The sequence below is a fragment of the Microtus pennsylvanicus genome, chromosome 2 (assembly GCF_037038515.1).
Source record: "Microtus pennsylvanicus isolate mMicPen1 chromosome 2, mMicPen1.hap1, whole genome shotgun sequence".
NCBI classification, from domain to species: Eukaryota; Metazoa; Chordata; class Mammalia; order Rodentia; family Cricetidae; genus Microtus; species Microtus pennsylvanicus.
In genome coordinates, this window is record NC_134580.1 from 128,822,380 (window position 1) to 128,835,916 (window position 13,537).

Below are 13,537 nucleotides of genomic sequence, written 5' to 3' on the forward strand. Positions count from 1 at the left end.
GGGTAGTGTTTACATAATGCATAGTTCCAAGGAGCATCAAGCTCCTGGCGCCCATCTGTGCTCTCTGAAGGCAGGCAGAGGGACTGGGGTCAAATGGGGGCCAAGGGATCCAACTGTCCTAGGTGATAAGCCACACTGGGCATGTGACCAGCCACATGAAGCCCATATTCTCCACTTGGTTTTCAGGCTCTGCCGCCACCCAGCTTCTCTCTTGGGCTCCCTGGCTCTCTCCCTGTGGTTAAGCAGTCTGCTAAGTGGAGGCTTAGGGGTCAGAATACCATGCCCACCCCTCATGGGCTCCACTCTTTCTCCTTTTTAGGACAGGCTCTCACAAATCCCAAGCTGTCCTTTGGTAGCTCTACAGCTGAGGATGACCTTGAATTTCCCATCCTCTTGCCTCTACCTCCCAAGTGATTATAGATGTGTGCGCCACCAGGCCCAGCTGCTGCAGCACTGGGGAAGGAACCCAGGGCTTTAGGAATGCCAAGCAAGCACTTCCCAGCTGAGCTCCATCACTGACCCACTCAGGTTTCCTGACACCCAGATCCATAGCATCTGCCTCCACAGTGCACTGACATTTTTACATCTCTGGCTCGTTCCTCAGGCACCAACGCCGAGGCTCACCATCATATTTTTAAAACGCGAGACAGAGTTGAAACTGAAGCCATGGTCTATTTGGGGTTTGGTGGTAGCTTTTTGTACAAGGCTAGGAATGGAAACCAGGGCCTCATGTATGCTAACCAAACACATTAATTTTAACAATGTATTGTAAAGTCAATTGCAATGATACAATCCTGTAATCCCACTATCATATGAGGCTGAGGCAGGAGAATCAGCTTTTACTACACATAGGAAGTTCAAGTCTAACCAGGATTACAGAACCGGACCCTGTTTCCAAAAGGGGAATCTGAGTTTCTTTTCCCTAATATAGCCAACATATCTCAATAGGTAATCGGTAGCACATTTCTGTTTTCATGCTAAGACCACCCAGCCAAGTGTGTTTTCCTGAGCGCCACACACCTCTGCACCAGCCCTTTCTGAATGTTCTGCGGCTACTAGTGAAGGAAGTCTCTCACGCAGCGCAGGGCTGCGGGGCCCCAGGATCCAGGCCCCTGGAGAAGTTCCAAGCTTCAGATGAGGTATTAGAGAGCAGGGGACCGAAGCACCGAAACCACGTTTGTTGTGAGAATGGACACCAAGTACACACCAGATCTGAGTGTCAGGCTCTGTGCGTACAAATGCCCTTTTACAGGACACAGCTCAGTGAAGGCTCAGAGGCTCCCAGGGTGAGCAGCAGCGCCCAGATGGCTTCACAAAGAATGCCTCAGCCCACCCCCACCCTGGATTCCCCCAACACACACTGGTAAATGACTCCCAGAGGATATGCTCCCAGTGTGGAACCCTTGGCTTGTCCTCCCGGGCACAAACAATGAGAAATAAATACCAATTCCAAGTGCAAAGCTCTAAGCTAGACTCCCCACTGCTTGCTATCACCAACCCCCACAAATCATGTGTTCTGAGAGTAAGCAGCGCCACTTCAGGCTACCATGTGTGAGTGATTCATGGGGCAGGGCCCTGCCTGGGAGCTAGTATGTGGAGTTGGCAGGCCCCTAGTAACCCTTCCTGTCCTCCCGGAAGCTGGTCTAGGGCTGGTGCAACCCAGTCCTAAGATCAAGGTGATGATGACAATGTGGCCCAGCTTCATGGTTCCTGGGAATGCCACCCCCAGACAACTCAGGCCAGGGTGGTACCTGCCAGTATGGTCTTACCCAGCCCCTGTGTGTATGGCACAGCAGGGCCACCCTAGCAGAGGAAGGGCTCAGAGTACTGCTGGATAAGGCAAGGCTGCTGATAGCAGGGCTAGCATCTGCCAGATGGTCCCAAGGCCAGGGCTAATCTTCCAGGTCAGGGAGGAAGAGAGGGGGCAGGATCTCCCTCCCCTTTGTTTAGCAGGTAACCTTCATCCTGTTGGGTCCCAAAACTTGTCCTGCCTTAGTGTCCTTACCAGGAATCCTGGGGCCCCAGTAACCTAGACAAGGTCAGGGCACCATGAAGCCCTGCCTGATCCTCTGATAAAGGAACCCCTTGGAGCTGTCTCCTAGCTCCTCTTGTCTTTGCAGGCCAGGTCTAGCCCAGCCTAGCACTACTGCACTGTCTACAGAGCAGCTTGAGGGATACTTTCTGAGACCCAGGATTACCACATGTCCCATGACCAATCCCCAGAAGAGCTGAAATCCTGGAGTAGGGTAAGAGAGAGTCTAATGGAGACTATGGTCAGATGTTTGGTGCCTTGAATCAAAACAAACAACTCGCTTTACAGGGCGAGAAGAGGGCCCAGGCCTGGCTTCCAGTCTCACAAGATACGACCTGAGACAAACAGGGTCTGAGTGATAAACAGGACGAAGACCCACAAGTGTGGGGAAGAGAAGCTCCATTTAAAAGTCCACCGTCGGTAGCAGGGCTATAGACTGGGTGTAAATGGTGTCTACCAAGCACAAGGTCCTAGGTGCAATCTCCAATAAAGTAAAGGCAGGGCTGGAGAGATGGTTCAGAGAGCTCTGGTTGCTCTTCAAAGGACCTGGGTTCAATTCCCAGCACCCACAAAGTGGCTCATGACCATCTGTCCCTCTGGTTCCAGGGGATCCGACACCTTCTTCTGAATTCCATGGGCACCAGGCTCACAAGTGGTACACACACACACACAGGCAAAATATCCATACACATAAAATAATAAAAATAATTTAAAAGAGAAAATGCAAAGATAAGAGCCCAGTGAGGAGTTGGGCGTGATAGAGCTGGCCTATAATCCCAGCGCTCAGGAAGTCCAGAGAAGGACTCAGGGTTCAAGGCCTGCCTGAACTGCATAATGAGACCCCTATATCAAACAAAGGCCCTTTAGGGTCATCCCAGGAGGCTGTAGTAGGTACCACTCCTTCCTCCATGGGGCGGTATCCAGCCATGAGGACTGAATCCACAGTGACTCAGCTGTAGGGGTCAGGAGCTCCAAGCCTGTACTAAGTGCTGTTCTGTGTGAGTAGTGGGCTTACTGAAGGGTGGCCATGGCAGAGGGAAGACCAGAGGTGGCACAGGCCTGGCCCCAACACTCATTCACCCCTTTCTCTGCTAGTCGTGCAACCACTCACCTAAGTTCTCACTTGCTAGCAACACTCTGGGTGGAGCACACAGGAGGCATGCCATCACCTGGCTGCTTCCCCTCAGCCACCTGCAAGCCTGGGAGTGGGTGGTAGGCAGAGGCTGCGTACAGGGAGCAGAGGAAGCCCTGAGTGAATGAAATCCTGAGGGCATGTGTGCTGTTGACATGGGCGCAGTCATGTCAAGGACTCCGAAGTCTCAGACCCGTGAGAAAACAGCAAAGCCTTCTCCAGGCTAGGTTCAGGAAACCCTTTCTCCAGGTTTGAGTGTGAATGTTGACAGTATGTGCGGAAAATGTCCACCACAGCTCCCCCTGCCCCGCGGTGTTTACAGCCTAAAGACTGCCCACCCCCAGAGACTGCTCCTACCAAAATTAGCTAGCCCTGCCTCCTTGATCAAGCTGAGTACCACGAACCCTGCCTCCATGTTTAGCTGTTTGCAGTAACCCCGCCTCTCTGTTCAACTCATATGTATTGTAAACGTGCTGTGCTTCCAGGGTGCTGCAGTTTCTCTATCTCAGAGCTCAGACTACCCAATTCCAGCTGTCTGCTGTCCACCTGTCTTTTCTTCATCCCCTTGCTTCCCCCATTCACATCCAAGTCCCTAGAGCCATCCAAAGATGTAGCAGCTGTCAATCAACAGGCAGGGTCTTCATACACCTGTGGGTGGGAATGGGTCAGGAACTTGGGATGCTAAGGGAAGCTGTGAGAGCTCAGACCCAGCGGCCATCAGGGCCCTGGTCCAGCTGTTTAGCTAGCTTTTAAGACATGCTCTTTGCTATGAAGCTTAAGTTGGCCTCAAACACGCTATGTTACCTAGCCTCACCACCACTTCACCATCCATCCTCCTGCCTCAGCTTCAGTGTTAGGGTTACAGGAGTGCATCACCATGGCCAGCTCTGGCTTGCCTTCTCAAGTACCAAGCAAGATTCTAAGGGTTAAGGACACCACTCTCCATGCAAGAAGATGGCTGTAGGCAGAGGCCCATGGGGCCTGAGGAGGCCAAGAAGCAGGACTGGGCCAAGTGAGTCTGGAGAAGAGCTCACATAATCTGGGAGAGGTGGAGGACCTTTTATTGCTCACCGACCCCCATCCCTACCCACAACTTTCTAGGCCTAAAGGTATTAGCGGACCAAGAACCTCACTTCCAGCCTGGCCTATGATCCTTCCCAATGTCCACACACCATCCAGTCCTCAACAGCCCAGTAAGGTGGGCACAGGATTATTATTGTTTTCTTTGTTTGTTTTTCAAGACAGGGTTTCTTTGTATATCTTTGGTATATGTTCTGAAACTAGCTCTTGTATACCAAGCTGGCCTCGAAACCACAGAGATCCGCCTGCCTCTGCCTCTTGAGTGCTAGGATTAAAGGCACCACCACCACCCCGCCTTAAATAATTCATCTTTTTGCGTGCTTTGGTGTAAAGATTTCAGATACCCTGGAACTGGAGTCACAGACAGTTTGGGAGCTGCCATGTGAGTACTGCGAATTGAACCCGGGTCCTCTGGAAGAGCAGCCGGTACTCTTAACAGATGAGCCATCTCTCCAGCCCAGGCGCGGGATTATTATTCAGCCACTAAAGAGGGGAAATGACTTGCTCATGATCACACAAGCAGGAAGGAGCTGAGGCAGGGTCTGGACCTGTATCAAATGAGAGAGCTAGCTCCTGAGTCTTTCCCCACACCTCTCAGAGCCCATGGAGGAGAAGCTGAGAGAGGAGACCTGGAGACCTGGGAGGGGCAGTACCCTGAGACACGGGTCTGGCTGGGAGAGGAGGGACAGAGACGCTATAGTTTGAGTCAGGGCCACTAGACCTCACTTGCTCACAAGGGGCTGCTCGAATGCCCAGTTGGCATTTCTAGGTGGCAGAAGGCCCTACTCAAGGCAGCAGGAACCAGAAGGTTCGAAGCCTTGGTCTTCTGAAAGCTTCTAAGGGCACACCGAGATTAGTTCACAGCAGACAATCACACTAGACAGGTGCTGAGCCTGGCACAGGGTAAGCAACTAGCTTAGAACATACTGGGCACCGAGTGCTGGTGGCGGGCACCTTTAATCCCAGTACTCAGGAGGCAAAAGGAGGCAGATCTCTGTGAGTTCAAGGCCAGCCTGGTCTACAGAGCTACTTCCAGGACAGGCTCCAAAGCTACACAGAGAAACCTTGTCTCGAAAAACAAAAACAAACAAACAAAAACAACAGAATGTGGGGAAGAAAGACCAATAGCAGAGGACAGGACCTGCCTACAGGAAGCCAGGTCCAGGAAAGTCCTCAGGCCCACAGAGGTGGCCCTATAGCTGCCTAAGCTGCAGTCTGGCTGAGGCTGCCCTGACTTGCCTTTCTTGACTGTGGCTTGGGATCACAGGAAGCTTCTGGGCATTTAGGGCCCCAGGACTCCAAACCCAAACTGCTTCCTCTGACAGGCTGCTGCCCGGTGCCTCCTCTAGGAGCTCTTCCCTGGCTCCCATCAGTCCACGGCCACACAATAGTTATTGAGCATCTATCTATACAAGCCAGGGGCTGGGACAAAGCCTAGGACAAATGACTCTAGCTGGTTGCTTCCTGTGGTCTGGACAAGCTATTTCCATGTCAGAAACCGAAGGAACTCAGTGCACAGGGCTGGCTGGGGCCGGGGGCACAGTAGACTTGGGTTCACAGGGTAGACTGGACCATTTTTACATCAGCAGAACCAATGATAGGAAAGAGGGAAAGCCATTATGTAAGGAGCAACGCAGCACAGTATGATCCTCCCAGCAGAGAAGAGTGAAGGGTAAGCCGTGAGAGAAACCTGAGGAAAGGCCCCCAATACCGGCAGCATTTCTTCCTTTCTTCCTGTGCTCCCACCCCCAATTCTCTGTAACGCACAAGCTAGGGAAGTGAGGGGAACACTAAGATCTATTTGTACAGTCATAGCTGCTGCACTCAGGAAGGTGACAGCGCAGCAGGGTCCCCAAGTTCCCTGTGCTTGGTGCTCTCCGGCCAAAGCCAAGCTTTGGAGACCTGGGAGGGGCTGACAACCTTGTTAGTCACTTGACCAGACTACTGAAAACCCCTCTCAGACTCTGCCCAGCTTAGTGCTGGGCACCAGGAGGCTACACTGGCCTGCGGGAAGTAGGAGTCCCAACCTAATGGAGGCAAGCACCCATGTCCAGCAGGTCCCCAAGAACAGGCTGCAGGGGGGCCTCGTCTGGGAAGGAGGGGCTCCGGTGCTCTGCATAATTCCCGCCAGGCAACCCCAGCCTGTGCTGCAGAAGGGCGGAAGCAGGACCCTCCACTGTCCCCTGGCGTGAGTTTCCTGTCTGCCGGTGGAGGTGGGGATGAGTAACGTCCGTTCCCTGCCCCCATGCATCCCTTCGGAAGGCCAGGCCTCAAGTTTTCCATTCAGGAAGGGGCACAGTGAGGGGCCTAGTAGAGTCGTGGCAGGGGAATAGGAGGAGCAGCAGACAGGGTTAGGACCCTGGCCCGCATGACTGCCTTTCAGGAGACCTGCTGGCTTCTCCCCTGGGAATGCGCACACGCATCTCCATCCACTCATTCACTCACTGATGCTTCCCCAGCACTGCCTTGTGCTGGGTCCTGTCTTATGGTCCCTGGGGTGCTTGCTAACAGTATGGGGAGGAGATACGGATGGGTCATGATAGGATGCCTTTCAGCTCCAAGGCAATACCAGACCTTAAGGGCTCTGCAAAACGTCTCAATGGTTGTCTGTCTTTGGCAACTCCTAGACCAGAAGCTTTCCCAAGCTTTCAGAACACACAGAGCCCTGACAGACCCGAGAGAGAGCTCAAAGCCGAGAGTAGGAGGAAGCCTGTGCCTCTCAGTGTGTGAGGACTCTTGCACTTTGACAAAGGCCCGTCAAAGTGGAGGGAGGCGGGAACCTCTCCTGGGGCCCTCCCCTGTGAGATAGGAGAAGACGGATGTCCTCAAACAGGCCTCAACCAGGCTTGCTACCACCACCCAACAAAAGGACCTCAGCAAAGGAGGTGGGAAAACTACCAGAGGGGAACCTGGGGGGAAAGGCCTGGGGGATAGGACTGGGCCAGACGCAGGCTCGGAGACAAGCCCAGTGGTGAAAGTCAGCATGCTTTCCACTCTCTAGGTTCAACTGTCCCTACCAAGGCCCAGTTTTGTTACAATTTAAAGAGAGAAGGAGGAAGTGGTGGCCCAGGTCTGTAACCCCAACCCTCAGGGCTGAGGGAACTAGTTTGAGGCCAGTCTGGGCCATAAAGCAAGACCCTGTCTCAAAATCAAACACAAAAATAATTTAAAGGGCAAATTCCCTAGAGGTATAACCTGTACAAACTGCCTGGCTTCTTGCCATCACTCTGGCTTGTATTACGGGTAGACAGGGGTGATGTGCCCAGCAGCCCTGCAGTCCTGGCATACTGGGGTGCGGTCTCAGGAACAAAGAAGCCAACTTGTCCCTAACAAGGAGGGGGGCCTCTATTTCCCTGGCTGCCATGCTCAAGGGCAGTCTCTATAAATGTCAGCTCGCCTTTTCATTTGGGCCACAAACATTCAGCAGGCCCCTGTAATGGGCCAGGCATGCAGCTGGAGGAGCACAGGGCAGAGGCCAGCATTAACACAGACTACAGGGCACCTTATAGAACTAGGGAGAGGGACAGTCAGAGACCTCTCCATCCACTGCACTCCAGAGAACTAAGAGCCAGCTGTGGTTATAGGGGAGTTTGGGGATAGACACGCAAGCAGAGTTATGGCTGAGTTTGTCCGCACCCCTTAGTCCTTCAGCAACAATAAGAGACACAGGCTCACTCATGGGGGCCAGATTTCAGCTTGCATCTACACTGACCACGCATTCTGAGACACGGCTGGAAGGCTGGACCAGGACTTCAAGCTGTGATCATGACCAAGCGAAACCCTGTGGGAAATCCTGGGACCTTGGTCACCAGGAGGCCCCAGGGACGCAAGAGGCACCAGAGACCAGACCAGATGTCTGGGTTTTCTTATTGCATATATACCCTCTGCCCTGGATCTAGGCTGGTCTCCGGCTAACAAATCAGTCTGCAGCTTCCAGAATCAGCCTCTGATTCAATAATTAAATTGGTGGCTCACGATCAACACCATCCTCCCTTTTCCTAGCTCTGCTGTTTGCCCGCATAAACACTAGTCCTACCAGCAGGCCAGCCTGCCTGTGATTCGTCCAGTGCTTAGAGCCAGGAGGGGCCTGAGATATGTCTGACTCTACCCTGCAGGTGGCTGTGGGGCAGCTAACCCCAGAACCTCTGCTTCTTTATCTGCACTGCATCACCACCAAGGGATACTAAGGACATCACAGCCCCAGCAGAAACCCCCAGTTAGTTTGCTATTTATCCTGAGGACCTCAGTCCACTGAGACTCCAAGGTAGTGTTCTCGGGCAGTAACCATGGTTCCAAAAGGTACACTGAGGAACAGCAGCACAACCAGACCTTTGGAGGACTGAGACAGCCTTACTAAGCTGGACCTTGGGGTGGGGGGAAAAGTTCTAGATCTTTCTTGAGGAGGTACGACAAGGGTGCTTACTAAGCACTGTTAGCAAAGCTCTTAGTAGGCTGCTGGGTGTGGCTCTATCAGTCAGATGAGGCTGGAGGTCAGCTGCTGGGTTGTCCCAGCCCCAAGAACCCCCATGTGGTAGCCCCCATTGGGCCCCACCCCCGTGGGAATGCCATAAGGCAATAGTAGTCTGGAGGCTCACAGCACGAGGGGGTCTTGCTGACCTCACAAGGCAGCAAGGGACAAAAAGCCTTTTCTTCTCCAGCAGCCTGGCACCCCACTCCTCACACAGCCACCCCCAGCTCCCCAGCTCCAGGCCCAGACACTTCCAGCTGCCTGTATGCTAGACTCCTCCCAGACAAAGCCGGACTCAGGCTGGGAGGGAAGACCAGTGTGTGGGTTCTGCCATGGAGATGAACTTTGACCCAAACTGCAAGGCTCCTACCCCTTATTTGCTCTTTAAGGCTCACCCATTTTTTTTTTTTGCAGAGTTAACATTACACCCCTTTTCAACCCTGAACCTCCCTTCCACATTCCAAGCTCTGACCTTTGACCTCTCCTAATTACCAGTCCCTATACCCCAGTTCTCTGAGGTCTAGCTCTGGGCTCATCCCTTACTTCTAGAGATCTAGGCCCGGAAAAAAGAGCCCTACCAGAGGCCTCTGACTACAGGTGTTATCCTACATCTCCAATCTGGTCAGGCCCAGGTGACGCAGAACCCAGGAGCCCATTCCAGGACTCTATATGGAATCATGGAGTGGACATCTGACTTCTGACCCTGACTCTCCAACCCCAAGAAAATCCAGACATAGTAGCCTAGTCCATCCTGGTCAGCTACTAACTACCTGGCCACTGACCATGTGGCCCTGTCCCAAAGCCAGCCTTACTCAAGCCATAAGAACACAGCTCCAGATCACACACATTCTTACCTTCCCGGGCCTGAATCCTGGCGATTCCGATATCCTTATCCAACAAACCCATGAGCATAAACAGGTGCAAATAGACAAGAGGCCACCCCACAGTCAATCGGGGGCCCTGCTTATGAAAACACCCTTCTCTCCCTGGGGCAGTGGGGCTTGTGGAGATGCTGACAATACCAGCTCTCAAGTACAACAGGGACGCCCCAGTGTCACCTGGGTCCCACCATCCGGAGCACCTGCAGGCCTCTTATAGAACAATAAGTGCCCTCCCTGCCAGCTGCCCAAGGGGCACTCACCGTCCTCTTGGCTATGGAGGTTTTGCGGGCTCCGCATCCTCTCCTCCTGGCTGGGGCTCAGGCTGGAGGCCAGGTGGGGGTCAGCTGACATCCATGTGGAGTCATTCATATCAAAATCCTCACTGCTCACAGAGGTTTCATCCTGAGCAGAGACAAAGAAGACAGGTGTTCAACAAGAGTAGATGCACACTAGAAAGGATCCCAGAGGGTACAGGAGCCCCTAAGACCTTGTAGTGAGGGCTGGATGGCATTCCCTCTGACCCCCTCAAGTGGCTTGGGCTCTGGTTCCTAGCGGAAGCCAGGGTTAAGAGCCCGTGCTGTCTGTAATTGAAGACAATTAAGAGGTCTCACATCCTGTGGAGCGGATAGCAGGGCCTGGCTCTTACCCTTGTGAGCCAAGGTTGAAATGAGTGCTGTAAACAAGAGCTACCATTCCCCACCCAGAGCCTGAGGAAAAGGGCTCGCTCTACACAGTGCCTGCACTGAGTAGCGGGACATGCTGGGCACTGAGGAGGCCAAGGTGGCAGCCCCCACCAGGCCTGGTGCCAACTCCTGTGGAGCATACATGGAATTCCTTTCTCCCACTCCCCCAGCCCAGAGGACATTTCTGTCTTCCTCCTTCCTAACCTTTGCTGTGCTTCAAAGATATGCTCTTGGGCGGCTTCCAGGGTTGAGCAGGCCAAACCCAGAAGTGTGGAGAAGGAAGGGGGTGGGGCGGGCCAGGGTTCGGATCACACCAAGAAGGGACAGGGAGAGAAGGTGCCAAGGCTTTCCAAACAGCAGACAGTCTGCTGGAGAGGACAGCAGCGGCTCCTCTCCCGACTGCTGGTTTCAGTGTGCCCTTGGCCAGTCACTTGGGAATCCCCAGGATGGGGCCCCTTTAATTCAGCCTTCCAGCAGGAAAGAACCCCACCTCCTTCTGCTCCAGCCCCTTTGAAGAGCAGCAAGCAACTGGGATGGCTCTCCAGTTGTAACACATGGGGAAGATGGCCCCGCAGTGCCACACATGGAGTCCTGACCTTGTGCCCCAACCCCTAGCAAGATACAATAGCTTCTGTGGGTCCATGGCAGAGCACCCTTGGGGCCTTGGAGCCACTCCTACAGGGCCCTCTCACAGACATCTCTTTTATGGTGAGCAAACACACTTCGGTTTGAACTTTCTTCAACTGCTGTCCCTGAGGCAGACACATCTGCTCCAAGTGCTAGGGAGCCGGAGGTTGAGTCTCCCTCCCTCCCCCAACCATGCCTGCTGGCAGCAGTTTCCTGGAATTCAGTTTCCATACAGCAGTAGAGACCCTCCGTGCTGAGTCTGGAGGACAGGAGCTGAGCCACAATACTGCAGGTCCAAATGAGCCCAGTGTTCTCCCCATGCAAGTGCCGGTCACACACACTCATCCTCTGGGCTACCTACTACACACAAGCTTCCTCCAGCCTGCCTCCATGACAACACATGTGCTCACATCAACAGGGGCATGCATGCTCAACAGGCTCTCTTTACACAGAGTCTAACAGGAAAAGGTCTCTTGGAGGTACGGAGCAAGGACACAGAGCAGGGATTCTGTGCTCCCCTGCTGGCCTGGCCTGGTGGGTGGGCTTTGGGATTCTTCCCTTTCTTCCCTGGGCCTCTCACAGGCAGAAGCAGAACTCAGAAGCACTGTGGGGAATGCATGAATCAAGTGATTCTATCTCCTAGTACTTTTTTTTTTTTTAAATCTTTTTGAAACAGGAGCTACTTGAGCAGGTTGGTCCTACACAGGCAGGAGGATCTCAAAGTTCAAGGCTAGCTAGCTTAGTCTGTAGAGTTGAGTTCTCTGACACTTAGGGGCTACACAGAGAAAACTTGTCACAATATAAAACAAAAGAGAGAGGAGCTACCTATGTAGTCTAGACAATCCTCCTGTCTCAGCCTCCAGAATCCTGCAGACACCTATGTAAACCCATTCATTCACTCAAGTATTCCCTGGACACCAACTATGGGCCACGTTTGCTAAGTGTTGGAAATCCAGCTGTGAGCAGACCCTGTTCCTGGCCTTCCTGCTACTCCCCATCCACGGAGAACAAAGTGGCTGCTGCCGCCCATGCTCCACAGCTCCCCTTCTTAAACAACCTGCATGTCTGTGCCACCAGCCTCATCACAGCACAAAACTGCTGTGGGGCTCTATCCTATCACCCCAGAAAGCTCTCAGGTCATCCAGGAGTAGGGACCAGGCTGCCTGTTCTCTGAATTCCTCATGAGGTAGCAAGACTTGTTGAACTGACTAAACTGCCTGGCAGGATGTGGTGTTTAATGAGGATGTTGCATTAATCTGACAATTAAGGGCTCTGGTCCCACTGCGCAGTTCTTGAACGAGGGCCATATGAAAACCGGGACCCTGGCTGGAGGGCCAGAGGCTGCATGCTTCTCTTAGCTACAGCTGTTAGCTATCCCACAAAAAGGAGCTAAAGTTGCTCTTGCTTAGACACCTGAACTGCTCAGGAAAATGCGCTCTGCCTCACCCTGCCCAGCAGATGAGCTGCATTTCATACTGACATTGAAATCACCTGGAAAGAAAAAGCCAGGTTCCAGGCTCTGGGGCAAGGGTTTCCTAAGATTTCCTCATAATGGCCCCATAAGGCCCCACAGGGCAGGCCTCTCTCCAGGTCTAGTCATACAGCTCTTCAGACGCTAGCCCCAACTATCCAGGGTGACAGAACTTAGGGGCAGAGCTGGGGTCTGAATCCAGACAGTCTGCACCCAGAGCCATGAAATTACACACTCCACCCTTTGATCAAAAGTGCCTGATTCCTTAATGACGAAGTGCCTCAATATAATACCCAAAGGCAGCGGGGCTACATATGCTTGATGGCATGTGCACACACGCATGCATGCAGAGCTTTATGCGTGCACATTACTGAACATCTACTTTGTGTTGCCCTAGGGATCTATCTATATGGCTAAGGAAGGTCTCCTACCTTCAGACTTTATTTAGGGAGAGGAATCAGCTGAAACTTCTGGCTCATTTACAAGTATGGGAAAGAGCTGGGGGGGGGGGCTGCATAGTTACTGAACATCAGTGGCTCCCTCCCCAGGGACTTTTCCATAGCCCCCAGGTTTCTGTCATCCCAACTGCTGCTCTGTGAATGGTGGCTCTGGGAATTTTGAAAACCCAAACGCTGACTGCGATGTTTTTTTTTTTTTTAAGTAATCAAGCCTATTAAACCTAAACTTCCCAGAAAACAAACAGAACTGAGTAAGCTGTAGCTGTGGACGTGGCCAGACTGGCAGGACCACCGCCAGCACCCACAGGTGCAGGGCTGACCTGGAGAGACCCTTCTGCAAGCCCTGCTGTAGCAGAACCGGGCTGTCCATGGGGCAAAGCCAGCCAGCACAGAGAAGCAGACTCAGGCCCTCTCTACTCACCTATTCGCCCCTGAGCTGAGGCTGGGAAGGCCGGCTAATCACACAGGCAATTACCAGAGCACACAGTTCAGACCCATCACCCAAGTCCAGAGGGACCTGGGGCGGGGGGGGGGGGGAGTGCAGGGAGGAAGAAAGGGAGGCAGCCAGGCAGCCAACCCAGGTCGGGAGTGTCTAAGACCCAGGCACTCCCCTGCCCCCCCATGAGGTCACAAGTAGGTCACTTCTTGCTCCCTTCTTAAATCTCAGGAGAATTGGGGCTACTAATTTCTCCCTCTCAAATAACT

General features: G+C 53.1%; 1 protein-coding gene across 4 annotated transcripts in view; it reads right to left on the reverse strand.

Moving 5' to 3' along the window:
* The window catches only part of Nol4l (nucleolar protein 4 like), a 119,440-nt gene that overhangs the window by 17,464 nt on the left and 88,439 nt on the right, over positions 1 to 13,537 (reverse strand). For all 4 annotated transcript variants that reach the window (XM_075962567.1, XM_075962566.1, XM_075962569.1 and 1 more), the window contains one exon: positions 9,854 to 9,995. In XM_075962567.1, coding sequence (XP_075818682.1) covers positions 9,854 to 9,995 — 142 coding nt within the window. The remainder of the gene's footprint in view (positions 1 to 9,853; positions 9,996 to 13,537) is intronic.